Consider the following 13532-nt stretch of genomic DNA (forward strand, 5'->3'; position numbering starts at 1 on the left):
CAGTGGATGTTGTTTCTCTTCAGTTCCTGCATAAGCCAAGGTTTCATATAAGTTGGAGATTAGATAAATGTAAATTAAAATCAACACATAAATTAAGTCTGCTCTTCCATAATTCTTTTAACATTTCAAACACATTTCATCGATCAGGAGTCCCCACACAAAGCAAATACATGTGTTCCAATCCTGATTCCTGAAAGTGAAAGGTTTTTCTTTCTTGGTTTGACAAAATAGTTAAAAAACAAAAAAATTTTAAAGGTTAAAGTAAGTTATTTTGAAAATAACAAAAAGGGTGTTAATACTGACAAATACTGTTTTTTTCTGTTTGAAGGGTCTTCCTGTTCTTAGGCAATTTGAAAATCCCCAGTATAGAATTCACAAAAAGATGATTTTTATTTTTCCAAGTGAAGGCTGTGCCACCATAGCTGGGAGTTTATAGAAAAAATAGGTAGACACAGTTCTCACTTTGTTGAGTTCCTGCATCTGGCAAAATTGGGGGTAATGCTTTCCCAAAACAGAGGGGCAGTAAAAGCAGGACGACCTCACTTCATTAAAAAGGAAAGGAAGAAACCCACAGCAGTTCAGCCGTAAGCATTGGGTGCTCATCCACAGTGGAGTTTTTTTCTGTTCTCAAAGAATCTGATCCCTTTCTAAGAAATTTTTACTGAATTTCTAGTCCCTTGAATAATTTCATTGGGGGTTGATGTTCTTGTTCATGAAGTTTTCTTACTGCACTGATCTGTGTTTTCATTCAACAAAACACCGGTTTTGGTCACTTTCTAAAGTTATTACATCGTTTTTGAGACTGCTTCTATTTTAAATTCAAAACCTGGAGGGAGGGAAAGCAATAGTCAGAATATTCTTGCTGGGAAATCCCTTTTGGGTTTTTCATGCTGTGGATTATTTTCCTTGGCAAGACCTACCAGGAAGAGAGTGAAAGTTGCTGATGGAGTTGTCTTTTATGGGTTTTGTATGTTTAATGTGATGATGAAATGTGTCAGGAGTCCTGTTTAAGGAGAGAGGAAAAACAGTGAATGTTGGAGGAGAGAAGAGGCACACAAATATGCCATGTAATCTAGTGTGTTACCTTGGTACTGAGTTAAGGGACTACATCTATGAGGATTTATACATCATATCTTCCTAAGGATTGATCAGTTCTGCTTGTTTTATATCATAAAGCAACCTGCAGTATATACAGGGGAAAAACCCCGAACCCACAGTGCTCTATTGCAGTATTTTAGTAACTTTCTTACTGTTATTAAAAGTTTATCTTCTCAGTATTGAAATCTGTGTTCCAGACAAACACTTCCTTTGTAAGTATTTCTAACGTAGCTTTTTCTACCCCTCTTTGCCTCATGCTGCAAGGGATTCCACATTTCTCTCTGAACTCTTTTGGGTGACTTTAGGCAACTAGAGTTGTGGATGAGTAGCAATAAGGAAATAACCCATTTTCAGACAGGGAATAAAGGGGACAGAACTTCTGAAAAACACAGTATTCCTGCTACATTTCCACAGGTGGTAACAACACACCAATGTGTGTTCAAAGGAAGATTAATCTCCTGATATTTTATAGAATCACAAAGTTATAGAATGCCTTGGGTTGGAAGGCACCTTAAAGGTCATCGCTCAGTATGTGTCTGTATATACATATAAATATGTATTTTATAAAAATTATATATCTGTTATATATATATACATGAAGATATACATAGTAAATGTATATACAAAATATGTGTACTATTTATAGTAAATATATATAAATAGAGTATTATATATATAGAAATGTATATTAATGTATGCTTTATATGTAATAGGTAATGTATATACTTGTTCACACACACATGAATTTTTTTTTCTTGCATGCCTCTTTCTGGTAGTGTCTGAAGCAGACATTTCTAGGGAGGCTGCTGACATAGAAATGGACAGAGAAAAATATGTGGAAGAGCTGAGGAAAGCACTGATAGCTCGAGAAGAGTCAACTGGCAAATACAACTTTGTGATTTCAAGAGATGAGCAGAATAAGGCCTGTCACTTCTCCTATGAAAGGAACCTGAAAGATGGCTCTGTAAGTAGATAAATGTTCAAATTTAACTGTTAAATGTTGAGAATTAAATACATTTTTGTATTTTATTATGGTCTTTAAAATCAGACAGACTTGTGATACTCATTCCAGATTGAATGAGTGTTGTGAGCTCTTCATGGGCCAAGCTAGAAAGAAAGTGGGTGGTTTGGGGATGGATGCTGCCCTTTTCAAATTGTAGCTTCCTGTGCACTCCTATTTTCCTTGTTTTTTCATCCTCTCTCTGTACTACTGACCTAAATTAGAAAAAAATAAAATTCAGGCAAGATTATTTTCAAATCCTAAAACATAGTTTTAAAATTAGCTTTTCTACTACTTCAGATATTTTGTAAGCTAAAGCTGAAATTGTTGCATTGAATTGGAAAAATTAAAATGGGAAATCTTGCTTAGCTGCAAAGGGGAGGACCCTCTTAAAACAGGAAAGAAACCAGTATAAACTGTATCTACAGATACTTCTGGATATTCCAGATTGTGCTTTGCTGTGTTAAAACTTTTCTGAGGAAAAAGCTGACTTAAGGTGAATCTCCCAGCTTGTACTTTTTTTAAAAATTCTTTTACATGCCTTTTTCCTTGTGCAGTACTGGAAATTTCAGCCCAGTTTGGCTCTTGACGAGCCAAAGCTTAGCCAAGTAAGTCTATCAGTCTGCATTATAAGTATTTCTGTGAATTTATCCAAGGCCATATTGACTCTAAACCTTGTGAGCTGTTTAATTGTTCACAAAGATGTTGCAAGTTTAGGACCAAACTGTACTCAGAAAGGTTAAGAATCCTTTTTTTTTGTTTGTTTCTGCTCTGTGTCACACTTTCTAAATACAAGCCAGATTAAATATATGCTGGGGTTTTTTTTAATTGAAAACATCCTTGTGTTTATGGGGTCATATAATACATGTTTCCATCAATTGGGGCTTATGAGAAATTTAATTTGTAAGAAAACATTTTTATGTCATTTGGGAAAATGGCAATCCGGCCAAAGAAACTGAAAATACAAAGAACCTTGATTCCTATGTATGCTTTAAACTTTAGGTGTTGAAAGAATGTTTTTAGATAAGGTAGGATTTCTTGGGTAAAAAGGCACCTTTTTTTTTTCTTCTTCTGTGCTAAACTAATGCCTACAAATAAAATTGCCAAAGCAATTATGTAGAGTTAAATAATAGAATTAGGTATTAGAAATAGCTTTCATGTGTGTAATAGAATATGTTCCAAACATTTTGCAAACTCTCTGTGGAAGTATTTGTGATTTCTCTCTTTCAGCATCACATTAGGAAATTAACCTTCCTGATGTCAATACATCCAGAGGGCTGATATTCAGCTAAATGTAAATTAGCACTGAGGAAGCCTAGAGAAACTACTCTACAGTTTAAACATGACTTAAATTCAATGTTTATCTCTGATCAGTTTAATAAATAACAGTTTTTAGTAAAAAATGCAAAAACTTTGGAGATGCATTGTTACACTTTAAGCTATAAAATGCTTATCAATTCATGTAAGTAAAAATTATTGCAAAATCTTTTCATGAAATTGGTATATGGGTGCCTGGGAGTAAATTTTCTAGTCTTAGATAATCAATAATATGCCTTCCCTTTTTTTTTAGAAATACGTGCATGCTTATATACACAAATTCAGTTATTTTAATTATTTTTAATGGGAGCTGCCTAGAACACGATGCTAATCATCAGCAGTCACCTGTGCCCAGTAATTTCAAGAGCTGAGCTCTGTCATAGGTCTTCATCCCATATGGGACTAGTGACCAGAAAATCTCTGAGCTATACACTGATTTATTGTTTTCATGGCTGTACCAAGCCATGGTATTTGAAATAAGTTTTACCTTCTTTGCAGCATCTTGCTAAGCTCTGCTGCCATAAAATCTAATTATGTGCCAAAACTGTATTGGGTGGTCTGTAGGTATGCAAATAAAAATAGTCGAGTGATGTTAAGCAGAGGAAAACATAGGTATATTATTGGGAAATGCTTTCTGATATAGAAATTTGTTTTACTGCCCAGGTGTTTTCCGGGGGAAATGGTGGCAGTCCCATTGTGCCCCTTGCTTTGGAAGGGACTGGAATGAAAAATGCATTGTAATTATCTGCACTGCCAGGGTAGTAGATTCAATGACTTAACACAGTGTTTGATTCACCTGTTGTTCAGTTAATGAACAAATAGGTTCCTTCCATGAACTGATGTCTAGGTGTTTAAAAGGATGTGCTTACACCTGCTCCTGCTCTGCTTTGATGGAATGAAACCAAACCTGTATCTTTATATAATTTAAAAAGTGTTCATAATTGTCAGTCTATAATAATGATCTGTATGTAAGGTTTATGTAATGGATGAGTTCTGATGATTTGGATTTTGAATGGATGGAAAACTTCCCCAAGTCATGAAGAATTCCTGTCTGATTTAGAGGGAGCACTGCATGATATGTTTGTTTTGTAGTGCCCTAGTTGCCTGTAATGGTTAGAAATAACAGAATAAGAAAAATAATCTAACTTGAGGCATGTTCATAAGGGTTTTAGTACTTATTTATCCTGAAATGTTGGTTGGGAGCGATAATGATGTCTGAGCTTTAGAAACAGTGATTCTGGCTGTGTCTTGGGATGTGCAGGTGAGCCTAAGAAATTGTGCCTCTAAAAATCCCAGTGTGTTTGGCGAAAATCCCTATGGGTTTGGTGAAAATCCTGATGTGTTTTTGTGAGACTTCCAATGCATTTGGTGAAAATCCCGGCGTGTTTGTGATTTACCCTCCCTCAGGACAGGCGGCTCTGCCTTTGGGAGCGGTGTCTGGGTCGCCTGGGTTGTTGCGAAGGACCCTGGAATAACAGTATCTGTGGAGCACAGTGGGAATTGTGTGCGGATCCAGCTGCAGCCCCGGACGGGCCACACACACGGAGACCCCAGCGAGGGGCCGGGGAGGCTGGTCCAGCTCAACTGCTGCCACCTAAACAAACACCAGCCACAGAGGCAGTGATTTAGTGCTTGATCTAAGTAGGTGACCACTGGGAAGTAAATCTTTCCAAGTGCTTCAGCGAGTCACTCCACATATAATAAATAATGGAAATCCGGCAAGTTCTTTCTTTTTTTTTTTTCTTTTCCTGGGGCTGGCAATTAAATAGACTAAATAGCCTTTGATAAACAATTATTTGAGTGCTAGCAGTCTCTTTTTTTACAGTAATGTGACAGGCTCTGTTTTCTTTTTTTATTCTTGCCTTTTGCTTAAGTTTGTAAACAGGGAAGATAAGAGCTTAACAAATTCCACCTTAGATGCAGCACTGTGGCTAATTAGAATGATGAAGAGATGCTGTTATTTGTCTCCCCCATTTCCTGTGGATGCTTTTCCTTGATCGGGCCTGTGAGTTCATTTTAAGTTTACTAAAAGTTGAAAGAAAAGCTGGAGAAGCTTGTGCTCACCAAAACTTTTCACAGCATGCTGAAAGAGAGAAATGTAATTGGTCGTGCTGTCCGAACTATCTTGGTTCAAGGTCTGAATAGTTACTTTGCTCCAAACCACTGAGGATGTGTTGTTTGGTTAGCAAAGGTCACTGAGAGTTCAGGTTGCTTCCCAGGCAATTCCACTGGCTGAGGAGAGAGGAAGATGAAATGTTTAATCCTTAGGTCAGTGTGAAAGTAATTACTCTTGTATCACTTAATGTCTGAGTACTTCAGGAACCTGAGAGTGGACATGAGACTGGTTTCTTGAAAGCCCATTTTAGAAATAGCTAGCTTCTAATGTGCCTTATGGAATAGGAACATTGGGTGTTATCTAGTAAGTAATCTCAGAATTCTGAGTGCCACATGATTTTCCCCATCTCACCTTGGGTGTACTCTCAGGTGTTTCAGGTACACTGGAAATGCAGTGCATCACTTCTGTAGCCTTGAGGTAAGAAAAATAATTTCTGAAAGAATGATTCCTTACCATATTAGTAGGTGTGCTATATACCTACAAGGTGTATATATACAAGGTATGACAGAAGTTCTGGTGAATTAAGTAATTGAGCTCTGCTATTTTCCTTGCTTAGCTATTAGATTATGTATTTGATTGCTGCTTCTGATAAGCAGTAGTTTGGAGAAATTAATTTAAAATACTGGTAACTTATGCCTTTAAAACTGGTATTGTTGAAAAAGGAGTAATCAAACACTGTGATGAATAAATTCTCTTCATTTTTTCTCAACCTGTTAGGATCTGTGTATTTCACAGATATTTCCTATCCAGTTAAAAACTGTTTTAATTGCTTTAAGACCGACTGCAAATTACACTATAAAGGGCATCTTCTTATTTCTTGAGTACAATGAGAGTCTAAATATATTTCAAGTATTGTAACATGTTCATAAAATAACAGATTGGGATTTGTGCAAGAAAAATTGTCAGTTTTCCTTTCTGTCTCTTGGTATTATGGTGTTGTCTCCCCTCCTTCCCTCTCAATTCTCTCAGATTTTCTCTTTCTGGAATACCTGCTGTGCATTTCAAATTCTTGTGTGGACATCAAGACTTGCTTTCATTTGCAGAACAGAGTACAAATGCTTTCCTTTTAGGGGGAAGAAATCTTTAAATCATGGTATATTGACAAGCTTTAGTTTCTCAAACACAAATTACAGAGGACAGTAGGTACTCTGGAAAAGAGATTACTGTGTGTGGGCTCTAAACCTTCACTGCAAGACTCAAGTCCTGTATTTTCTGTGAGGATGAACAGCAGCCAGAGCCTGAAAACCAATGAGAATCTCACCAGTGGTTTCTCTTCAGAAACTCTAACATCTCTAGAGGAACCATTCATCTTTCTAGCTGCAAAGGCATAGGAGAGCTCTCAAGCTCATGTTAACTCTTAGGTTCACTAAAATAGCACCTTTTCCAGTATAAAATATTGAACAGATATGTTTAAACCCTCAGAGCAACTTCAACACCTCTATTAATTCTGCTGCAGTTACAGAAAATGTCTTGAAATGTAAGAAAAGGGCAAAATCAAGATGTCCTGTATTTTTTACAAAGTGACAAATGTGGAAATATTGCAGAGTGATGGGATGAAGAAATAAGGGAGCTGCAGATTGTGCAGTGAGCGAAGTGTTACACTTCCTGTTGATTCTTTTCTTAAACTGCAGTGATTTAAAATACACATATCTTTTGCTTTCCACTATAAAGTCAGTCTGTATTAGTAGTCCACACATAAAAATGAAATTTTCTTTAAATAGTGAAGACAAGTCCCTAATTTCTGTGTCCAGTGAGCAGAGCAAGATCAGCTCTTTTTCTAGTGGAAAAGCACTGCCATGAGTTTGCTGGTTCTCTAAAAACCCTGTGAGCTGTTGTGCGTGCCCATAGGATTTGACAGAATGCTAATTACTGCCTGTTACATGTCAATATGTGAAATAGTGGTTTTTATCACGAGGACAAAGCCTAAAGGTCTTTGAGTTTTACAATTTGAAGCCAAGTTGGACATGTATTTGGAATTGGTGAGCAAAATATTCAATTAGAATTGTTCTGAAATATTTTAGTCTAACTGGAAAATTCTTTTGCAGGTAAGTTTTCTTCATCCAAATCTTGAACGTGGTTCTCTTGCAAAAATATGTTTCCCAGAAAGATAGGTACAACCCACAATTTCAAGAGTAGGTTTCTGTGTAGTATTATTCCAGGAAAAAGCTCTTTCATAGAAGATTACTTGTTTCATTATCTTCTTGTTCCTCTCAGGTACCTTTGCAAATAATGCCTGACATTTCATTTAAAATTTGATGTCAACTGCTTTGTTGGGTACAAAGTGCAACTGAGTTTTTTTTCTTATTTTTGGAACCCAAAAATAGTCTTTCTGAATAGTCTTTCCTAGTCTTTCTGAATTTGTTTTTCTCAGACAAGTCTTAAGCTTTGGGGTTTTTTAAGAGTTTGAGGTACAGTTTTTTGTTCCATTCATAAAAGCACACGTCTTTTCAGTGTGTGAATAATACCTGTAGGTTATTAGGTTAACACAAGTTTGTGACAGAACATTGTCAATGCTCTTAGGAGCTACATAGGTGCCAAAAACTGGAATTTGGAAGCAGTCAGGGTTTTTTTTGTACTAGTTCTTTGCTTATTTAATTGATGGCTGTACATCTTGCAAAACAATGGGAAGTTTATTTCCATTAATTCACACTGAACTTATTGTCTTGCAGTTGTGTTTTGTAATTGTTTAATTCCAGCTGGAATGAGAATTTGTTGTTCTATATATATAGCTAATCCATCTCAGGAACATCACAGGGATGAATTTTTCTATTTAGTTGGAATAAACCTGACTCTACTCTTTCAGTCTATCCTCAGTCTGTATCCTTCTCCTCTCAGCTGAATCACTGACAGGAAAAATTAAAAAAAAGAAAAATATTTTCCTAATGTAGATTTTAGAGACTAACTTGAGCTACTGATTAGCAAGTTCTGATTTAGGTGAGAGTTCTAAGACTGAGGTAATGTGGGGAAGCAACATAGTACAAGAAAAAAATGTGAGCTTGTGTAGCTTTTGCAAGCACTGTTTTATTTGCAATCTTGGTGAGTGTTTTTTTTGCTAGTAACTAAAACCAGAAGAGTTTGCTGTCATCTGTTACTTCCCTGAGCTCACAAAGAAGTTAAAATTGTAGTCCAGTGACCTGCTGTGATTTTCTTAATCAGCCATTCACCATTGCAGTTTTGGTTTTGCCAGTGTTACTGACTTGGTGTACCAAAATGCGTTCAGCAATGTAGTTTTCATCTCACTCAGAACTAGCAAGACATTGCCTAGGGCATAGGTTGAAACTGAGGAATTTAAATAAGAATTGCATTAATATATATAGTTTTTATTTTGGTTTTATATGCACTGATTTGTATGGAAGGAAACTTACATTTCTGAGACCACCCGAAGGTTTTGTTAGTTGTGATGAGGGGCAAACTCCCATGTTTTCCTTGGCTGTAAATAACTATATATGAGTTGTCTCTTGTTCAAGAGATCAGAGAAATAATCAGCCCGCTCATTATGTGTGTGTGCTACCTTGAAAAGCCTGTAAGCTACATAACTAAAATATTTTGTTCCCAAAAAATCCTTACAGGCTGTGGGTGAATCACTAAAGATATTTGGGAAAGGGATTTTAATAGGGTCCTTATGTGGACGTGTGGTAACAAAAGGGCTGTGCTAACCAGTGGAAGAGGGACTGTTACTTGTATTAGTTACCTAACTACCTTATAGTTGACCAGTTCATAGTTCAGTGATGTAATCTAGGGATAAAGCCAGCATGACTGCAAAAAGGACATTCTTTCTCTGGAAAAGAACGTTCAGGTACCAGTCCTTAAATTTCTCTTTTTTGAATGTGGTCCTCAAGAGCTTTTTTTTGTCAGTTTTTCTAAAACAACTATTTTTCATGTTGAATACCAAGATGTAAACTTACACAGTATTGACCACAGGATAGGATTGACCTTATCCATTATCACTAAGAGTCTTGATTGGTAGGAACTAATCAGGGAAGATAAAATGTGAAGAGAATAAGAGTAGCATTTTTTTGGATCAGGGTCTAGTAAAAACTGGACACTCCCCCACTGAAAAACCCAAACACAAGATGAAAGACACCACGTAGTTAACTCATTTTGGGTTTAACTTCTGTGGGACAAGCTTATACCTAAAATTGAGATTGTGACATCTATTTATACAGCTTTATTACCAACTGCTTTTTAGCCTGGGAGTGGAGAGCTGCTGCCTTTGCCCCTCGTGGTTGAGCTGTGTGTTTTATCTCAAGTTTGTCAGGCAGAGCTTGCAGAACACAAGTGCAGCAGTTCCTCCTTGGGGCTCTGCCAGGGCTGCATGTACTCATCAAATGTTGTTTAGTCACTGCAGCATGTTTATGCCATCTGCAAATGCATGTGCTCCCCTTCCTGAACAATGCTCTTTAATCAAGACCACTATTGTGGATAGGCTAGCAGGAGCAGTATACATTATCAGCAGGATCCTAAAATTAGAGTTACACGTGCATTCTGCCTAACGCCACCGTGTCAGCTTGGGGTAATAAGCTTCCAGAGGGTGCCACTTCTCTGGAATGAATACTTCTGTGTATATTATTCAGAGTCCAAGTTGTTTAAAGAGGTTTGTGGTAATAATAACAAATCAAGAGTTGTCATGGAGCATTGTTAAGCCTATAGGAATTGCCTGCTATCTTTTATTTGTTAGGAGACTCCATTTTCCAGGTCTATCTAAACAGAAACATCCACTAAACCATTTCACATCTGTTGTGCTCCTTTCTTTGTATTACAAAAGCATGAGCTTTTTGTTCCACATATTTTTCTGAGCAATTTCTTCATTGTGTTAAAGCTCCCCTAACTTTTTGCTGGGTCTTTTTGCTGGAGACTTAAAGAGCTCTTAGAGAATGCAAATGTGTTTGAGATGGTGTTAATTCCCCCGGTAAGAGCCAGGAGGTGAAGTGTGCCAGGCAGTGTTCTGTGTGTGTTCAGAGATGATAGTCATGATACTTGAATGATTTACATATATATCATATATGTATAATGATATATATTCATAAATATAGACTCAATTTTATCTTTTCCATTTCTTGCAGACTAATAGAAGAATTAGGACTGATAGAGACCTTAAAGACAACTTCTGTTAATTTCTTGTAGATTTTTAATGGCAATTATTAAATGCATTTTGCTTTAACAATAATTTGTCTTCTATTGATAGCTTAATGTTTTGTTGTGCATTTGCTTGTGGTTTTTTTTTTCCTATAAAAGTCAGTAGTGCAGTAGGAGGAAATATCTCTTTTCTGACAGTGCTGTAGTGCTTGATAAAGCTCAACTGGTTAATCCTAGTATCCCTAGAGCTGGTGAGACAACCACCCTTTCTCCCTTTTCAAACCAAGTTTTTTTCTTAGAAATTATTTTTATATTTTAAATTCAGTCTTTAAATTGCTATTTTTAATTGCAATTTTAATTCTTTATGCTAGATTTGGACAAAATCTGTCTAAACTCAGGGTTTATCATACTGCTTCTTCAGGAGTGTTAGAGTTTCCTTGTTGAAAAAGAGACGCTTAAAACTAAGTCAGTGACATGTCTGTCTGTCTTTCATTAAAAGGTTAAAATTTCGTGACACTATCATTCTGTAGTGGAGGCTCTCTGTCTGATTGCACAGCTAATTCAGAGGTCAACAAAATTCTGCTAATGCTTTTTGTTAAACTCACCACATCTGACATACTCAGTTTTGATTCATCAAAACTGGGTGCAGTCAAATATTTCTCAGTTATCTGCCAGTCTCGGATTTTAGTCAGTTAATTTTTAGTTCTCTGTTACTTTTACCTGGAGAAACTCTTGTATTTCATGGTGTGTGAGTGACTCTGCAGGTTGTGCTCAGTGACAGTTACAAAACTGGGTATTTTATGTACTTGGTCATGGAAAATGATGTCATTCAACAAATGGCAGCTACTTTAATTAAAAAAGAAATTAAAGAAAGTCCCTAGATGTCGGGTCACGTGCTTTAGGAAAATAACATTGATTCCATGACACAGGAGTGTTCTCCTTTTAGCTGCAACTTAAAACCTGATCCCCAGACCATGACATTAGAAAGAAATATATTTCCTTATGGTAAAAGAAATGTTGTCATATTCGTTGAAAAATTCATGTGGGTTTGTCCATAAAGCTCTTAATGCTTCAGTAGTCTGGTGGGTGACATAAACCCTGTATGCCTTATTGTTTCAGTGCCTTTGAAGAGAAAATGGCAGTCAAGGGAAAGTGAACTTTATCATAGGTACTCTTTTTAAAAACAGAGATGAAATGTTACAACTTATTGGTATATGATGGAAACCCCAGGTTTTCCAGGCTATACTGACCTCTCTGTAGCCTTAGATCAGGGTGGTATGCATTGATTTCAGAAGGACAGCTGTATTTTGCTCAAAGGCTAAAGCAGCAGCTAAGGAAAAATATTCTGAAATTGGTTGTTGAACATTGGATATGTTGTGGGAAGTGTGGGGAAAATTGTGGAAAAGCATTTTTTTTCTGTTTCTTAGAATTCAGAAATGTATGGTGTAGAGGTAACAGTCACGTGGTGTCAGTCTGTGATGGATGCTTGAATCCATCCATGAGTGTTGTGTAATTATTGTTTTCTGAGTACTGTGTGATAAGATGGAAACTATTTGTTCTTAAAGCTTTTGGGTAGTGCTCAAAAACATCTTATAGATGACAAATAGCATAGATTGGCTGCTGCTAACACCCAAGCTACAGACTTCTGGTAGTTTAGGAACTAATCCTGTCTCTTACACTAACACAGCTTGGATTGCACAATGACCTTATTAGCTGAAATGTTCTGGTATTTCTACAGAAACTCCACTGGAAAATTACAGCAAGCCTTGAAAAAGTAAATTTAACCTGTTAATTGACTTATGTGGCCTTTTTTGAAAGAAAATGCCTTTTGAGAAGTGAACATGTCTTTTTACTTTAGAAAAAAAAAGGTACCAATAAAACCTGAAGTTGTAGCTAAGACTCATTTGAGCCCCATAGGGCACCTTTTTTTTTTTTTTTTTTTTTTTTTTTTTTTTTTTTTTTTTTTTTTTTTTTAGTTGCAGTAATTAAGGATTTTGCAAGTGATGTCTGAATGCACTCTTGAGTTGCCGTGAAGTTGGGTCCCGTCCTTTTGTGGGTCCCGGCTGCACTCCTCAGTGAGGAAGAGTGAGTTTTCATAGCCACGGGCCAAGGGGGGTTGTTTTAGAGATAGGATCTGGTTTCCTTCAGTGTTTGTTTTCCAGGGATTATCTTTTGGTTGCATTAGATGCCCAGCTGTTTTGCAGGTCCTAAATTTTCTGTTCATTATCAACTTGACACCTGTGGAAGATAGGCAAAATCTTGAGTCTCCATCAGGTCTTTCCATGGCCATGGAAGCTAATTTTAAAACATTCTGTAGGTAAAGACTTGAGATTATTGCTTCAGAGCATTTTAGGACATAGAATTCTTTTATTTTACTGTGTGCACTGTTGTAATTGGTGGGGATGGCAGCAGTTGCAGGCAACGGGACAGGCACCAGATAGTTTTATAATAGTGGTGTTGTAGGTCTTTCAGTTTGGATACTTCTGTCCCACTGGGATTAACACTATGAGAATGCTGGGTTTTGCCTGAAATCAGTTTTTCATAATCCTCTCTCTGTGGTGACTTTAAAAGCCGACCTATCTGCCTGTTGGCCTTCTCATATTTAGGGAGGTCTTGTGTACATATTTTCTGAAGAATTTCAGTCTGTCTTTTTTTGTTGTTTTACCTTTTCCAAGTATTACATGAGGAAATTCGCACTGATGAGAGAGAGTGATGTCCAGTACTTAAGCAGTAGAACAGATAGCCAAGAAAAAGAACCTGGAACTTTTAACTTACTTGTCAAACACAACTACAAGTGAGTTTGGGTTTCAGAAATACTATTTATTGTTCAGTCCATTAGCTGGATCCTGTTGAAGCAAACAATCAAATGCAGCTGAAGCACCAGCTTTTCAGTTTGAAGCTTCTAAATTTTGATTGTTTCAGCTA

At 36.7% G+C, this 13532-nt stretch overlaps 1 protein-coding gene across 6 annotated transcripts in view; it reads left to right on the forward strand.

Annotated features, from left to right (window-relative positions):
- The window catches only part of XRCC4 (X-ray repair cross complementing 4), a 152741-nt gene that overhangs the window by 16105 nt on the left and 123104 nt on the right, over nt 1-13532 (forward strand). For all 6 annotated transcript variants that reach the window (XM_063423817.1, XM_063423813.1, XM_063423814.1 and 3 more), the window contains one exon: nt 1875-2062. In XM_063423817.1, coding sequence (XP_063279887.1) covers nt 1875-2062 — 188 coding nt within the window. The remainder of the gene's footprint in view (nt 1-1874; nt 2063-13532) is intronic.

This window comes from Prinia subflava, chromosome Z (genome assembly GCF_021018805.1).
Source record: "Prinia subflava isolate CZ2003 ecotype Zambia chromosome Z, Cam_Psub_1.2, whole genome shotgun sequence".
Taxonomy (NCBI): Eukaryota; Metazoa; Chordata; class Aves; order Passeriformes; family Cisticolidae; genus Prinia; species Prinia subflava.